The sequence below is a fragment of the Pogoniulus pusillus genome, chromosome 6 (assembly GCF_015220805.1).
Source record: "Pogoniulus pusillus isolate bPogPus1 chromosome 6, bPogPus1.pri, whole genome shotgun sequence".
Lineage (NCBI taxonomy): Eukaryota > Metazoa > Chordata > Aves > Piciformes > Lybiidae > Pogoniulus > Pogoniulus pusillus.
In genome coordinates this window covers 19747485-19764252 of record NC_087269.1, presented here as the reverse complement: position 1 = coordinate 19764252, position 16768 = coordinate 19747485, and the positions used below count along the sequence as shown (strand labels likewise).

The 16768-nt window shown below is 41.2% G+C and overlaps 1 protein-coding gene across 2 annotated transcripts in view; it reads right to left on the bottom strand.

Moving 5' to 3' along the window:
- Positions 1-16768, bottom strand: part of VSTM4 (V-set and transmembrane domain containing 4) — a 45527-nt gene that overhangs the window by 11179 nt on the left and 17580 nt on the right. For both annotated transcript variants that reach the window (XM_064144764.1, XM_064144763.1), the window contains exons 3-7: positions 16343-16411; positions 14721-14828; positions 10138-10171; positions 5155-5267; positions 4300-4361 (exon numbers count right to left, since the gene is read on the bottom strand). In XM_064144764.1, the coding sequence (XP_064000834.1) occupies positions 4300-4361; positions 5155-5267; positions 10138-10171; positions 14721-14828; positions 16343-16411 (386 nt within the window). The remainder of the gene's footprint in view (positions 1-4299; positions 4362-5154; positions 5268-10137; positions 10172-14720; positions 14829-16342; positions 16412-16768) is intronic.

Sequence of the window (16768 nt, the reverse complement as noted above, 5' to 3'; positions counted from 1 at the left end):
GTCAGCAGGTGGGAGCACAGTTCAGAGGGCACAAATTTTAGGGCAACAAAATACTCAAAGCAGTTCTTCTCATTTCACAGCTCTGACATGGTAATCAGACTTCAGATAATTCACTCACACATCCAGAGCCCTTTTCCAAATGGACTACATGGTGGCTGGTTCTGATATACAGTGAGTCCAGTAGCTTTGCTGTACAGCTGAAAATGCATTCCTGAAGCCTAAAAGCTGAAAGGATTTAGCAAGTGAAGGAAATTTAGTTTTCTGGGCAGCTTTAGGAGCACCTGTCTTTGTTGCTTGATTAAATCATACACACTGATGTGGAGCACTGAGCTATATGTCTAATGTTGAAAGCTTGGTTTTGCTGAGTGCAGTCAGATGATGATACCAATTCACTCAGTTCCACAGGAGTCAAATCTATGTCAAGTTCTTGCTCAAAACAGCACCCTCCTGCTTTGTGGACATGGCAGGAGAAGAAAAGTTGTCCTTTGAATACTTGCAAACTGCAGACTTTCAGACATGTTACTCATTATCAAGTAAGCAGTTTCAGTGCAGGGACTGTCCTGGCCTACATTGGCTGGCACTCAGCACGTTGTCAGCACTTAGACTATAATGATAAATATGGATGAGATTTTCATGGCTGCAGAATGTAACCTGAGCTTCTCTTTTATGTTACACCTGTAAAAACCTGGGAATACAGATCTCTGAGCTGGCTTTGCAAATCTCAGCATAATATATGCAAGTGGTGCCTGAAAGAGGCAGGTAAATAGAAGAGGTGCTGAAGATTGTGCTTTCACTCAAAGGTAACAAAATCACTTCCAGAATTTCCCTCAGTCTCAGATAACCATAAGCTTTTCCTGTTCCTCAAGCAGCTTTTACATCATCATTATCATCACCATCATCATCATCATCATCATCATCATCATCATCATCACCATCAATCAAAAGAAACTCTCAGAAATCTTGTGATACCAGGCCACTGGTGATCCAATCCATGTTTAGATAAGCTTTGTGAGCTGAAGATAGAAGGATGCTTTCTTTTAATAGCCCAGCTGTGACCACTGAAAGCACACTGCTTCAGAAGTCAAGAATACATATTCTGTTGTGGGGAGCATGAGAAGCCAGGTACACTGTAGTGGTTACTCAGTGTAGGAACAGCAGAAGACAACTCTTAATGCAACTGCGTGCTTTACATGCACCATGTGTTTGAAAGACTAAGTCCAAGGGGATCTGTGCAGGCACTCCTTTCCTTAAGATTTGTTGTGAAAATGGTGAAGTCAATAAGCACCTTGCAAAAGTAAAGACTGAAGGATCTGGTCTAACTTGAAGTCATGTCCTTGCCATTTGCTCTAGTGAATCACATAGGAAATCCTGAGCTTAGTGGTGCAAACCTTCACAAAAAAGAAACTGAAACCTTTTCATTTAGATGATGTTCTGTAACTGACACTCTTGGGCCATGACAATTAATCTCTAGGAGGCAATGAAAAGCTTACCAGAAAATTTGTTTGAGGAAGTACAAGATTTATCTCTAACAACTCAAAAGGGCTAAGTACTTAAGGCTATAGCAGAACAGCCCTTGGAGAGAAGAATTTGTGGGGCCCTAGAATTTTCTTCTTCCTAATGACTCTCTGTGCTTCTTGCACGCTATAAAAACCATCTCTTTTTGTATTTCAGCATCTCTATTTCCTTTGATTTGTACACGTTTCTCATTGATGCTAATAGAGAATGACACTGATGGGGAATATTCTTGCAACAAGGGGAGCATAGAATTGTTATTCTGGCTAAAGCAAAAGCAATATGACTTAAGCAGAGTTTTTAAAAAGCTTTACTCAAGGCTGTGTCTTTTTTTTTTTTTCTCTTTTCTTTAAATTTTCATTGAGATTATGTCCATATTTTATCCAGGTTATTGTATTCTTGTAAAATTATACTGCAACCCACTCTAGCATGTTAACGACAAAAGAAATTCTCTGGCTTATTATAAACATCTTTCAAGAAACCACAAGCACATGTCCTCTGGAAATAATTTTGCTGGTATTTAGGTTATTACAAAAAATTTCCCCAAACACTCAAATTATTTTGTAATGTTCCCTTATGCTCCAAGTTGTTTGCTTAGGATTTCTAGAATATTCTCCCGCTGCTCTGGTGTGGTACCTTCCTTGACTTGCACAAGGAAGCTGTGGAAATCCAGAAACTCAGACATCTGAGCCTGCCTTTGCAACAAAGATTACCTAATAACTATGTGCCATCAGTGAAAACAAACAACCAAACAAACTTGTGCAGACAGCAGCTGTACAATATCTACATCTGTACATTTAAAAGAAAAAAAAAGAATAAAATATAAAAATAGCCTGCATAGATTTGGCAGGATGATGACACCGTATTTCTGCCCCAAAACAGTCAAAAATTTTAAATCTGAGACACTTTTGAGACTTAAAAATATGGGGAGGCAAGTTTGATGAAAATCAATAGATGTTTCACTCAGATGGATTTGTCTTTGTAATGATTAACATTTTGTATCCTTGGTGAAACTCTTCAATTTCATTCATTTCCTCACTGAAAAATCATTTAAAAGGCAGAAAAATCATGTGCCTTTTTTATTTTTAAACCTTTTTTCTGAGAATGCTAAAGCACAGAGGTTTAACCAACTGTGGTTTAAAGCAAAGCAAGAGGAACAGAAACAGAAAACACAGCTCTGGAGAGTGTCCTGCTGAGCTTCTGAATGTGCCTTAAAGACTGACTTGGATATAGTTTACTTTGCCCTTTATTGCACTTTATTGCACAGTGAGTTTGGATCTCAAAAATTCCTTGGATAATATTTATTGGAAAACTTACTTTGACTTAAAATTAACTCACATCCATAGAGTATGTATTTTATGCAGGCTGTGATATCTAGGTGCACTCAGAGGTGAAATACGAAACAGCAAAGAGCAACATATGGAAAGATCTGCCAGACAGTTCAGCAAGGCATCAGAAGTGAGTGTGCTGGCTGCATGCAGTGTGTGGATCCTCAGACACACTAGAGAAGACAAAGCCTATTCCATTGTTTGGAAAGGCTTTATTCCTGCTCACCTCCAGTGAGTTGGAACCTTGAGAGGCGTTGCATAGCAGGAAGGGAAGAGTCAAGAGCTATTTGTGGCCCATATCCTTGGATTTTTTTCAGGAAGAAAAAGCATCTGGAAATAGATTTACCTTAAGTTCAGCATGCGTTGATGTGCTTTATTGACCTGAAGGAAGAGTCTGAGTGCTTTAACTGATGAGAGCTTTTCCTAAGAGAGATGAAAACTAACCGATTTATGCTACAGCTGCATGCCTGGGTGCGGGAATTGATGCGGTGTACACACAGCAAAGGGTGGCAGTCATCCCCTGATGCCAAGTGCTCTTGTCTGGGCCTTTGTCCTTCTAGCATAGCATTGGTGTGGCAGTTACCTACACAGATGTATGGTTGTATCATGGACTTTTAAAACTCTGCCTCTTTCTCTACTGAAACCTGACCTGTATGAGCAGAGCCTGACCAAGCTGTAACCCCTGCAGGACCAGCAAAAGAGACTTGAGCTCCCTACCCAAGCAACAATATCACCTAAGACTTTGGCTGAGCTGTTCTAAAGTCATCTTGTATTCTGCCAAGGTACCCTGCCTTAAAAGGGCAGAGGCTTAAAAGGACAGGGGTTATTTACAGACAATAGTTAGGAAGGCTCCCAGTTCTAACCCTCATCTGAAAATGAAACCATCACAGAAGCTTTTTTATTCACCTGGCTTAATTTTAGGTACTCAGCTGCATGTAAATTGGAGAGTTAGTCATTCTGGACCCTCTCTATGGTCAGAGAAAGGAGCTATTCTACGTACATTCTACTCCTGCAATTCAGTTATTCCTGCCTTACACCACTGTAGGGAAGATTCAAGCTCCCCATTTCTGACCTGAAAATTCACATAAGCAGTGTGCCCAGTACAGTTGTGTTTATGTCAGCAAGTGGTATTTCTCCCAAAGTGCTAGCTGCCAGAAGCACGTGAGAATCAACAGCAAGTTTCATTTAAGAGCAGCTTAAAGTTGGCAACTTCTATAAATCTGGAAAACATAAACTGGTGTAACCCAGTGCTGCAAATGAGAAGATGAATCAACACATGCTGAACTTAAGGTAAACCTATTTCCAGATGCTTTTTCTTAAAACAAAATAAACATAATAACAATACCTGTATGACTTTTAACCAATTTGTACTTTCTAAACCTAGGGTTCTGGCAACATTGCAGCAATTGTGTTGAGAGAGAAGAATACGGAGAAAGTAATGTCATAGAAAATTACTTACCAGGGTCAATTTTCTTTGAGGTTTCAAGAGCTTGGGCTTAGGAAAATTATTGGCTATTGGAACTAGGGAAATAAATATTAAGGAATCAGTTTATATTATCATCATTCATTGTAATTTTTAGTATATGCATCAGCAATTTATAAAATACAGATTAGCAGACACATGTGCCAGAGCGTAACTAGTTCAGAGCTTAACTGTATTTCAGATAACTTCTTTTACAATGAAACATAAGGGGTAATAAATGAAAAAAAATCGTAAGATTAAAGAATTTGATGTGCAAAATGCTGTTTGTTTTTAAAAGCCAGAGCAAACATACCCTTCGGGAACTGACCATTTGTGATCTAACCCAAAGTAAACCTTCTGGTCCTTCCCCTCCTCTCTCTCAGTGGCTTAGCACTGGAGTAGTGCTCAGGAAGTACGCAAGATTTGATTCCAGAGGAAATTGCAAATCCTATTTGAAAGTGAGGTCTCCAAGAAGTTGACTTATATGCTCAGCTTCTTTGCCTTTGCAAGTGCACCTGAAATTTCAAAAGGACAATGTGGTGGCTCTCCTCAGTCTATCCCCAAATTTCATTTTGCCTAACTCCAGTCTCCTTTTTGAGCAAGATGAATGTCGTTACAGAGATTCCTCTCTCAACACAGATTAGTGAGAGCTGAGACTTCTTGCCTGGACAAGCTAAAGGTTCAAGGAGGTGAGCCTGGTCCCAGCAGCAGACACAGGCCATTTCTTCCTCCACACACAGGAGTGAGCGCAGTGCACCTGGCAGGCAGAGTCAGTGTCAGAGGGCTAGAGTCCTGATATCCCACGTTCTGCTGTTCCAGGGTTGAAATACCTCTGTATCTCTACTTTCATACCTTTTGCTGGGATGGCTGGAGGCTGCTCCAACTTTTCTCTCTCTTTCTTCTTCTTTACCTTCTTGGGCTGTAGAGGGGACATGCTTGTCACACTGGTAACTGTCTCCCCAGAGCTAGAAAGCAGAGGCCCACACATGAGGGAAAAGTCAAGGCAATAGTGGGAAAGCCAGTTTGTCCCATTGAGTTCATGCAAACATACAACTTTCCACTTTTAGCAGTCCTTGCCAAAACCTGCCAAAACTTGGATTTTGACCTGAGCATATACTGAAGAACCTCATACAAGGTTGGAAATACTGTGGGTTGGTAGGGAAACTCGGGAGTTTGATCTGTCCTGACACAGATAATGCACCCACTACTGCAGCCAGGATGAGCTTATTTCTCTCTGTCCTTGGGGGTCAGAGGCACAGACAGGTTAGATGACTTACATAAACTCACACAAAAAGCACACAGCAAAGCAATATTTTTGCTACAGCTTCTGGGCTAAGACTGGTGAGAAGCCAGCAGGCCAGGAAGGTGTGCAGCATGTCTTGAGACAGCTCACAAATCCACATTTGAGAAAGCTGCCTTCTTAAAAAAGGGCCAGTTTGCTTTGTGCATAAAAAATTAAGACACTGTCTCTAAACTCAGGCATGCTCTAGAACATCTGCGCTGAAAAAGCACAGGGAGGGAAGAGTTCAAGCTGCAGTGTTAACAGACTCCTGTCCAAGAAAGCTTCTGTGTGTGGATTATTACAGTTTAACACCCTCTATGTTGATTTTTCTTACCCTTAGCATTTATCAAAGACTGGGCTGTAAATCTTGCTTTGAATATTCAGTGCTTGCATATGCAGTCAGGTTGTAGTGACTGTCTCTGTATGAGTTCAGCTGTGGTAACTGCCTGTGCAGGAGCTCCTAGCTCACAAATGACATGAAGTTAAATTGTTCTGTGTTAACTGGCAATGAAAGAAATCCTAACTTAAGCCTGGGGTAGGAGGAGAGCATATATTTGTTACTTATGATGAGTGTGTTGGTGGAGTTGACTTGGTAAGCAGTTGCTCGGATGTATTTGACCATGGACTCGCCCTGGGAAAGATTAAAGCAGTATGGTTGTGGGGACCTTCCTATAGTGTGCTGGTGAGTTACACCACACAATGTGATCCAGCCAGGGTCTCCATAGTCACAACACTGCCAACACTGATTTCACTTAATTTTGAATCATTTCTCCCAAGTTGCTGCTCCTTTCCAGGTTCTTTTGCATAATGAAATAGTCTCCTTATATTAACAGAATAAAATATCCAAGCTAGGCCAAAGTCTTAATGAAAGTTAAGATGTCTCAGCTATTGCCCACACAAGAATAACAAAATAACAGACATTATCATTTTACACAGCTGCAAATCCAAATGATTGTCACTACCATTGGTAAAATCACTCTGCATTTACACTCGCAGAGGTTAAAACAGATTCTGGGTTCCAGATTTTCCTGACCTCTATTCCATTGACTTGGTCCAAAACAGGTTTGTTGCCAAACCTTTTAACAGTGTTTAAAAGGTATTTTCATTAAAAAAAGGTGAAGATCATATTAAAGTAACTTAAAAGCCTTACTGCAATAGTGTGAACTTATCCCACAAAATCCATTTGTTTCTACATGAGAATCAAAACATGAAATATTTTAAAACCAGCAGGAAATTAAACTGTCCTGCCTGGCTCCACTGTTCAAATAGAGCAAACTGCAAAGAACAAACACAAAAAAAAGGATGGGAATGGTTTTATTTTATTGTGTCTGGTTTCAGTCCAAGGTCATCAAGACAGATGTGTAGCTTAAAGATACTATTATTCAGATACAGCTGCTTTAAGCATAATATACGAAAGGGCTTAGTGTCAGTGCATTGCATTAGTTCTTACTCCTGCTTTGCCACTGAGAAAAACGAAGCTACAGAGAAACCATTTGTGGCTTATGCCTTTCTTTTAAATGCCAGGGCCACACAGTGTTAACTAATTCTAGGAGATACAATAACTGTACTTGCTGTCTTAGAACTGAGCTCCTCTAACCAAACAAGGAGGCTCAGAAAAGACTCATCTGGCTTTGGAACACTGCCTCTTTGTGAACTTGTCTTGTTCTATGCCTAAAAGGAAAGTTAGGTTTTTATCTTCAGCTCCTCCTCCAACCTCCTAGCTTCAATTTCAACAGTGTCACATTGTGCATTTCTTGAAGAATGTAATGACTTCTTAGAGAACAAGAAAAATACAGGAGTTTGGGAAAAAACCTGTGGAAGTTACCTAATAATCATGGCACCAGGACAGCAGTTTCTCTGGAGGTCATGGCTGTCTCAAGAGCTGGCAAACTGTTGCAATTTTGGCTTTACTACCATTACAGTCAAAGATGTGGGACCTTTCTTGTTATCACCTAAGTTGGCTGTTTCCTTCTGCCCAAGGTCTGCAGGGGAATGACAAAAAATTCACTTGAGTGGACTGGAAGCTGCTTCGATGTTTTCCAAATAAGGGAGCTCTGTGAAAAGGTGCTAGGGATGGACTGGGTGCTCAGATTTGGATTGATCTGGCAGAATTCATTCCTGTTATGTTAGATTGATACTGTGGAACCAAGGTGTTGAGAAGGACAGCTTTCTCAGGTAAAAACTTCTTTCATCTCAAATCATTTGTCTCCAAAGGAGCAGTCACTGAAGCACTGCAGAGTTCAAGCCAAAACAAACAGAAAAGACAGGGGGGAAAACTCCTATTTTCAAAGCTACATTTCTTGGAGATTTCTGGATTTGAAAACTGACAAAATTATTTAATAACAAGGACAATAATAAGAAGGAGGATATTTAAAGAAAATCCCAGAAAACAGAATTAGATGGTTTGGAAAACCCAAAATAACTGTACCCTTTTTTTAGATACCTATTTTTAAAATGTGGGAAAATAAATGGATTTTGGTCAACTCTATTTTTTTTTCCTTCATTTGCTATTGGTCAAGTAGCAAACCAAAACTAAATATTGGCTTTGTTGTACTCAGGAAGTCTGGATTTAATTTGCTTTTCTACCAAGGCCATTTTGTGAGACCTCAGGGCAAATCACTTAGCTCCTTTGTGTTCCACATTCCAATTAAGTAAAGACATCATTATGATGTCAAGACATGAAATATTCTAAGATGCTTAGGTATTACTGCAGTGGGAGTATAGATTATTTCTCAGACACTGGACTATTAATGCAATTTTGAAACTGAGTTTCTGCTCTGAGTTTGAAATATCACTAAGGGAATTGAAGTTAGGCCTCTGAATCAAGGCTGAAGTTTGCACAGCATAGTCATTTTGACTGGCAGGAATCTCATGCAAATTAGCTCATCAGTTTGGTCTAATGGACATTAAGACACTGGGGCTTGGTTCTAAATGTGTTGAATTAAGTTAAAAGGAACACTCAGGTGAAGGGAAAGGAGTTCAAATGAATTAATTGTTTAGGTTTTGAGCAAAGGTGGAAAATAAATGTACCAAGTGTGAAATGATACAAAAAGTGACACTTTCACAGCTTTGGTTTTAAAGCCCTGAACTCAACGTACTTGAGACGTGCATTTGCAGGACTGGAGCTTTCCTTAGCACATATTTCCACACTGAAATACATCAAAACCATATTTTTATCCATATGGAGTCATGTGTTTCTTTTGCTTCCATTTTACAGCAAATAAATCAAGCTGACTTGTTTTCTCCCTGCTGTTCAGTCTCCTAAGTTCAGTGTTTGCAGCAGTATCACTACCATATCGCCTGCTCCCAGAGAGGCAGGTTCTGTACTATAAATCTTTTCAACTGACTGACATGTTCCATTTTTTCAGTTATCTTTTCAGCCAGGTCTCATTTTTCTCCTTTTGTATTTTCTACCTATTTACTTTAATTTCCTCACCCTCCCTCTTCTTTTTTCTGTTTTTGTAATTCCAGCTTTATCCCACAGCTAATAAAGCAGGGGAAAGAGAAAACATCCAGAGAAAAAGGAAAATTGCTGAGTTGTCTCTGTAAATTTTTGGTATGGTACAATAGCTTGTCAAGGGTCACAGAATAAAGAGCTTTCCATGAATAACATGAAAGTTTCAGTTTGTACTGGCTTCTCCTGAAGTCTCTGTTGCTTCATTGTGACTTCACCTACATCCAAGTGTTGGTTAGACTGAGTACAGTAGTAATCCCATGAGAACGCCTTAAAAAATACACTATTTGAGTATCTAGGGTATGTCAGACTTGGCACTGAACCTCATAGTATCTAAGAAGATACTATGAGAAATAGTATCTAATACTGGATTTAAACTACAAGGCTAGAAACATGTGGTTCATGTCACTGAAAATAGAAACAGCCCTTCTTTGCTGTTGTTATAAGGCATCCCTCTAATAATTTTTGTTTGTGGGATACTTCTGTCATCTTTTTTGTACTGCAGTTCCAGCCCAGTTTATGTCTCGGGAAAATAATATGATGACAATCAGCATTACAGCAGCATACAGTCAAAAACTGTTGGCAGTCAGTGGTATTTAAAGGGACAGTGAATAATGACCACAGCAGAAGTAACATTTTTCCCATCACTTGGGAGTCCTCAGCTGGGAATAGACTGTAGGTCTTGAAAATCTGCTTTTGAACTCCACTCTCTGTCCCTGGGTAGAGGAATCATTGGGTGACATTGTGATCTATTCTATATACATGGATGGGTTAAGTCATTACCATCTGGTGAAGTTTTGGGAAACCCTAGAAAGTCACACAGGAAGCAAGCAGGTTTCTCCAGAAAGCAATTCAGAGCCTCAATGAGAGCTTGCCACTGAAACGTCTGCAGGACCTATATCTAGAGAGCCCAGGTAGATCTCCCTCATCATGCACAGCAGATGTTGGCTTGCATGCACATTCATGAGTCATGGAGCCAAGACTCCTTATCCTCCTGTAGGCATTTTGGAAAACGTTACTCATTTCCTTCAGTATAGATAGCAAAACTAAAACAGAATTGGAGCCTTAGATTATAGTAAAGAGAAGTGTAATCTCCTACCTGTTCTGGGGGCATTTCACCAGGTAATGCTTCACTGTTAAAGGAAAAAAAAAAAAAAGAAAGAAAAGAAAAGAAAAAAAAAGGCAGATGTGGCTTCAAACTAACACAGTTTATGAGTTACAAATAAGCACTGCTGAGACCGTGGAGTTGCCAGTTTGTTATGCTGGGAGAGCTGCTAATCATCACCATACATTACACATTAACGTGCAGCCTGACTCAAAGGCATAGCAAGACTTGGGAGAGGGGAATGTATCGAACAACACCCAAAGCCTGCTGTGGAAGTGCTGGGCAACACACATTCCAGTGGTCAGCCCAGCCAGAAGACAGCTTGCTAAGGAAAAGCACAGCAGGCCGGTAATTTTACTTTGAAGACTTGTGGTGTCTCTGTTTGTTTCCAGAAGCCTGAAATAAACCATTCACTCACAGGAGCCACTGCTTTCATAACGTGAGCCAGACTGTGGCCGCAGGCATAAAGAGGTTGCCTCCCGGGATCAGCTTAGAGGTGCAGCCCAGCCACTGCCCTGTCTCTGACTGCTGTGTGGGAGAACTGTAAGATCTGCCTCGTATTATTTGGGATGGGTAGTCCTGAGCAAGGGCAGCTTTGCTCCCCCTTCCCTCTCCCCCCGATTTTTAGGAGCCAGGGTTATTAAGATGCTCTTTTGTGGCTTAGTGACTTCTGCACTCTGCCCAAGCCATGCCATGTGCTGAGCACCGAGGCACGCAGGCAGGAGGAGAGGCTCTGGCTCTTCTGGTCTACCTACTGCTAACTTATTTCTCAGAAGGAAAAGGCAGCATATCCCTGGGCCATGATGTGAAGTTGAATACAACACAGACACTCCATTCTTTCAAAGGCTGTGACAAGCAGAAACGGTGCAGGTACACAGTTATGTCCCTCTTCGAAGGAGGGTTTTCATATTTGCTCCTACCCAAATTCTTGCATTCTACAGAAGCAACACAGCTCCTAGGAGAGTACATTTCAGTCCTAAGGAAAGGGAAGATGAGAGCACAAGAAATTGGGGCTAACACAGGGACCATATCTAAGCCTGCCAAAGCAGTGCTTTTGTCTATCCATCTGGCCTTTTATAGACGTCCAGGAGAATAGACCTGGACCTTTGAGATGCTGATGTACACTATTTGCATGCTTTTGAGCATCTCTGGGTATGTATTATTTTGGTTTCCCCTACACTAAGTACTCCAAGCCTTTGAACCAGGGACTGGGAGGAGCAAGCACTCCTGTAGCAAATGAGAATAGGCTTTTAACAAAAGCTCAGAGCTGTTGGCTGCAACCATTGCTGCTTCCTACAACATCCCATGGCTGCTCTGTACCATGGGCCACAGCTGCAGTGCAGATCAAGAGAGGTCCTTTGGTGAGGAACTGGCTTTAGTACTACTCTTCTCATGTCAGAGCCTTGAGGTGAGCCAGGATCTGCTCAGATTTCAGACAGACACTCCAGGGGGACCATCTCCAGCTTCACCTACTTAAAATCTACTTTTAGTTTTAAGTATGAACTGCTCTTTGCCCCAGTCTGAGTTGCTCTTGCAGAGGGCTGGGCAGATTTTCCTCCCTCTTCTCTCTGTGTTTATTTAGGTGTCTGCCTCCACTCCTTGTATGTAGTGTCGATGATAGGATAGGGCATGCAGGTGTGCTAGTTTGAAGCAGGCTAGAATGTTTTGGTGAAAAAGAACTAGATCATAGACTGTGAAAGGAAAACAATGGTGATGTCTCCTTCCCTCAGAGTCTTGCTGAACAAGAAGAAAGTAAACATTAGATAACTCTCTCACCATTTTGTCTTCACTCTCACGCTGGGCTTTCACTGAGCTGCATCTCCTTAACCTCACCTGCCACTCACCTTTGCTTCTTAACCTCTTGGCTGAACCTCTATTCTTCTTTAGGACTGGGGTAAGGTTGAGAGGGGCAGGGGGAAGGTGCAGGGGTGGTTGAGAGCCCCTCCTGGGGACTCAAGTTTCTGGGAGGGGAGTTGTGTTTCTGTATTACTTTTCCCTTGTATATTTCTGTATATAACTGTATGTACTGTAAATATCTGCTTGTATATTGTGCTAGCTGTAAATAAATAGCTTCATTTATATTCCCAGAGCTGGCTGAGTCTAGTTGGGTACTTCTAAAGTGTGGGGGGGCAGGGTACACCCAAACCATCACAGCAGGGCAGGGCAGATTAGGTTACCCTCCTTGTGGTGTTAGGGCTGAGGAACTAGGGGAGAAAGCTGCAGTGGTAGGAGAATGGAGTGAGCTTTTAGTGTCTCTGTGACTGGAAAGGTTCAGGGAAAAGCTCTGACGGAAATTTGCCCAAATTGAGGTAAGATAGTTTTGATTGATTTGCACTCCTGACCTTGTCTCACTTTGAAGAGCAGAGGCACCCCTGGAGGGTCTCTGAAGAAAATTATATGGTGACCACCTTGCAGAAAGAAGGCTGTACTTGGAGCCTGCCTGGAGGCTTGGGGTGATGCAGAGAGAGGATTGCTTTGCTGTTTCTGTCTTTTCTCCTTTCCTCAAGGAAAGATGGGCTTCATGATTTCACTCTAAGTTCTGGTTTTGGATGAATACTAGCATCTGCCTAGTTTGGCCCAGAATGGAAGTACAGAGTGCCAAGGATGGCAGAGGAGGCAAGATGATGCTCTTTGAGGAGATAGAAATTATTCTAACAGTCTGAAGGACAAAGCACTGCTGTTGGCTAACATGGTGGGTATCTTGTGGTCAGATTCTAATCCCTGTAAGATACCTCTGGGCAGAGGAGAGGTATCTTGAGAGAGGAAAAGGAGTCTTTGTACCTCATGCACATATAGCTGAGTGGAGATAGCCCCTCCCAGGGAGCTGCTGTTCCTTGGGGCAGAGGTTAAAGCCTGAGCTTGCTGTCATAGCTGAGGCTGAAGGAAGAAAAAGTAGGATGGTGCTGGTGGAGATTTTGCCTGTCACTGACACTTCTTCCACTGCTGCTTCAGAAACCTTAGTTCCCTGATGCTCAACTGGAATCTGAGACAATTAATGTGACTGGCAAATACTCTCATCAGAAGGTCCTAGCTGAAAGACTTGCCTGTAAAATCTTATAATTGTATGCTGAATGCCTGTCTGTTAAACTTTATTCTGTTGTATTTCCATTAAATCTGTGTGTCCACTGAATAATATTCAAATTAAATTAAAAAAAAAAACAAAACAAAACAAAACAAAACCCAAATGCCAAAGTCTTCATGGTAGTGAAGAAAGGATTTAGCAGCTCAGAAGAAATTATTTTTTCTCTGTTGTCTATGCTTATTCTAAATTGCATTCTATACTACTTCTGTATGTCACTGATGTTGGTTCAGTGTAAAGAGACTTTTCCTTCAAGATGCTTGCATGCTTACACCAGCATAAATCAACAAAAAACAGAAGTGAAATCTAGCCTAATGTTTGCTCAAAAAGCCCAGGATATATCAATGTGTCTAGCACTTGTGGCTTTAGGGAGACTCACCATGACCAACACACTTAAGTGTGGGTACTCACTTGGCAGAAAAAACTTCTTCATCACTTAGCAGGGTAAGAAAAGTAACATTGATCTTCTTTCTTCCTCTTGGCAGGCAGAATTGCTGCGTTCAGTTAGAATCACAGTTACTCTACTGAGAGCACTGCTAAGAAGGTAGACCCACTGCCTGAAATGTGGTCAGGCAGTCAGGCAAGGACTTCTCTATACATCTATATTTGGTTTATATATCTTCTCCTTTGTGTAACTGAGTCACTCATTCCTTCATGGTGATATGTATGTAATGCTGGCAGTAAAGTCATAATTCTCTCCTGTCTAATAGAACAAATCACTAACCAAACTCTTTCACAGCTTCTGTTCAGAGATGTGCTTATGCTCTCCTCTAACATGGTGGCTGCACAGCATTCTGGTGTCCCAACCTCACATCTTGCATAAACCTGCAAATAAACCACTCCTCAGCTACAATGGAAGTCAAGTCTGCACTGACTATTCAATGGATCTAAAATAGCAACATTTAGTGCAACAGGCCTGCTTTCATGTGCATGTAGCCTCTTTGAGAAGCTCTCTGTGAAGAAGAGAAAAATGAAACAGTAAACCTTGATCTTAAAATATTATTATGAAAAGGCAGACCTGGGTGGCTTCAGTTTCAGAGAATGCTATGCCACAAATGAGAGAGTGCTAATAACAACCCCCATGTTCCCAAGAATATTGACAGCTAGTCAGGGAGAGAGAAGAAAACAGAACACAGTAAGACTGCTTTGAAACCCCTCTAAACATCTGTGTAAATGTCACTCATACAAAAATCTAGCTAGATCTGATCAGAATGTAATTTCATGATACAACATCTGGTCTTTGAAAGAAGTTCCCACAAACTTTAATTTGTTTATGCAAAGATGAAAGATTTTGAACAGTCCAAAGCAAAATTAAAGTGAAATAGCAATTGAAAGACAGTGAAATGCTTCTGTTCTAACTCTGCAGGCAGAAATATTTTTCTAACAATATTTTTTTTTTTAATCAAGGCTTTTCCTGCTTTTTCCTGCATTCTCCTTCTCTCCCCCTCTCCCTCCTCAATAAGGGTCCTGCAGTCAGCAAGAATAGCATTTCACTCACCTGTGGATCTCCTCTTGTTGTGAATTGACTGACAGAGGATGACGAGTGTAAAAAGCAGGACACTGATGATTCCTATCGAACACACAAACACTGCATACACGTACAAATCTGAAAACCAAGCACAGGTGACAGTCAGTGTTGCAGCTGTAGGTACCTTGCTTACAGGACAGAAAAAAGCTATGTGTACAAGCTCTAAATAGACCCTAGACAAAACAAAATTAGGGTAAGAATTCAGAAGCAATTTAAGCTGCTTGAAAATGTCATCCTCTATCTTGCTCAGTTTAAAATTTGTTTGAAGTCTCCATAAATGAAAGTTGGTATAATTGCACCTATGAGAGCTTATTGAACTTAGTTCTGTGAGGGAAGAAAGGTCTGGTTAAGGGCTTTTCCTTTTGTTTTGGTTTTAGGTTGGTAGTTTGTTTTGGTTGTTGTTGGGTTTGGTTTTTTTTCCATTTACAATCTACAGCCTCAATCTCCATTTATGGCCTTCATTAAGGTGCCACAACACATTCCCAGTAGAGCTGACAGGAGTTGCACCACACCAGATCAAGATGGAGTATTTTGTTTAGAAAAAGAAGACATCTTTAATGACTTACACCTGCATTTACAAGAACTCTAAATAGAGTATTTAAGAATGCTCTTCACATTAATACACTGAAATGTCCTTAGGGAAGTATATTGGCTTCTTTCCTGCTTCAGAGAGAGGAAACTAAGCCTCAGAGGTCAAGATTTCTTGTAGGAAGGAGTGTTGCTGGAACTAGACCCCTGACCTGTTCTGTTACTCTGACACAGTACAGTATAGTTTGTAAAGTGTTTAAATAGCAAGGCTCCCAGCAGAATCAAGGCCATCCTGCAGGCAAGGACTCCTGCCTAGCAGAGAGTACAGCAGTTGCAAATGCAATGCTGGTGCTTTGTTGTTAATCTGCTCTGGGGCAGAAGTAGGAGGAGGGAGTTTCAGTTGTGTGTAAATTCTGAATTTGAGCCTTCTGGAACAACTGACCACTAATTTACACAGAAAATACTCTCTTCCAGTGCAGAGTATGTTTAGTGGCCAGTTTCTAAGGCTAGTGGGAGTGTAGAGTGCTTGGTACCTCTTCAGACTTGCTTAACATCTTCCTGGGTAAGGCTCTGCATTTGCATTGCATTGTGCCAGGGGAGGCTTAGATTGGATATTAGGAAAATTTTCTTTACTGCAAAAGTGGTGAGGCATTGGAACAGCCTGCCCAGGGAGGTGATAAAGTCACCATCCCTGGCCATGGTCAAAAAATGAGTGGACATGACACTTCAGGACATAGTAGAGCAGGCATGGGTAGAGTTGGGCTGACAGTTGGACTTGATGATCTTAGAGGTGTTTTCCAACCTTAATGATTCTATGATTCTAATTACATGTTTAGCCAGGCATAGGCTGTTTTCTCACTGACTATAACATATTGCAAACTGAAGCTGGAGCGCTCCGTTCGCTCTTCTGCAGCAGTCCTCACACTCTGTGGTTTCTCAGGCAAGACCTGGATCCGCACAGGAACTAGCAAAATTGCTCCTGATTGGGGCACTTTAGTTGTCCTGCAGCGCTGAACAAAACTGACAGTTTGTATAGCGTCAGTACCAGTTAGATGTATTTTTACCTTCAAAAAACTTCCAAGCTTCATGGTTTTTCTTTAAAATGGGATCATCAGAAGATTTTGATGAAATCACTGAAAAGGAAAAAAAACAAAGAAAAGAAGACATGACAAGATCTGAAAATGTGTAGCACAAAATACTGGGACCTCTTGGAACAAATACAATTCTGCTGTAAACTTCAGTGCACCAAGATCTTGCTTTATCTCACAGGATGATTACCTTTTAGTGAAACACTTCTGTTACCAAACAGCATTATAAAAATGTCTTCCAGGTAATCTCATCTGGCTTGGCACCCACAATGAGTGCTGTATGGCTTGAGACTGCTTCCTTGTCACCTTATTCTAGAAAGATGCAATGTGTGGTCAGCAGGAGCAGGGAGGTCATTCTGCCCCTGTACTCTGCACTGGTTAGACCACATCTTGAGTACTGTG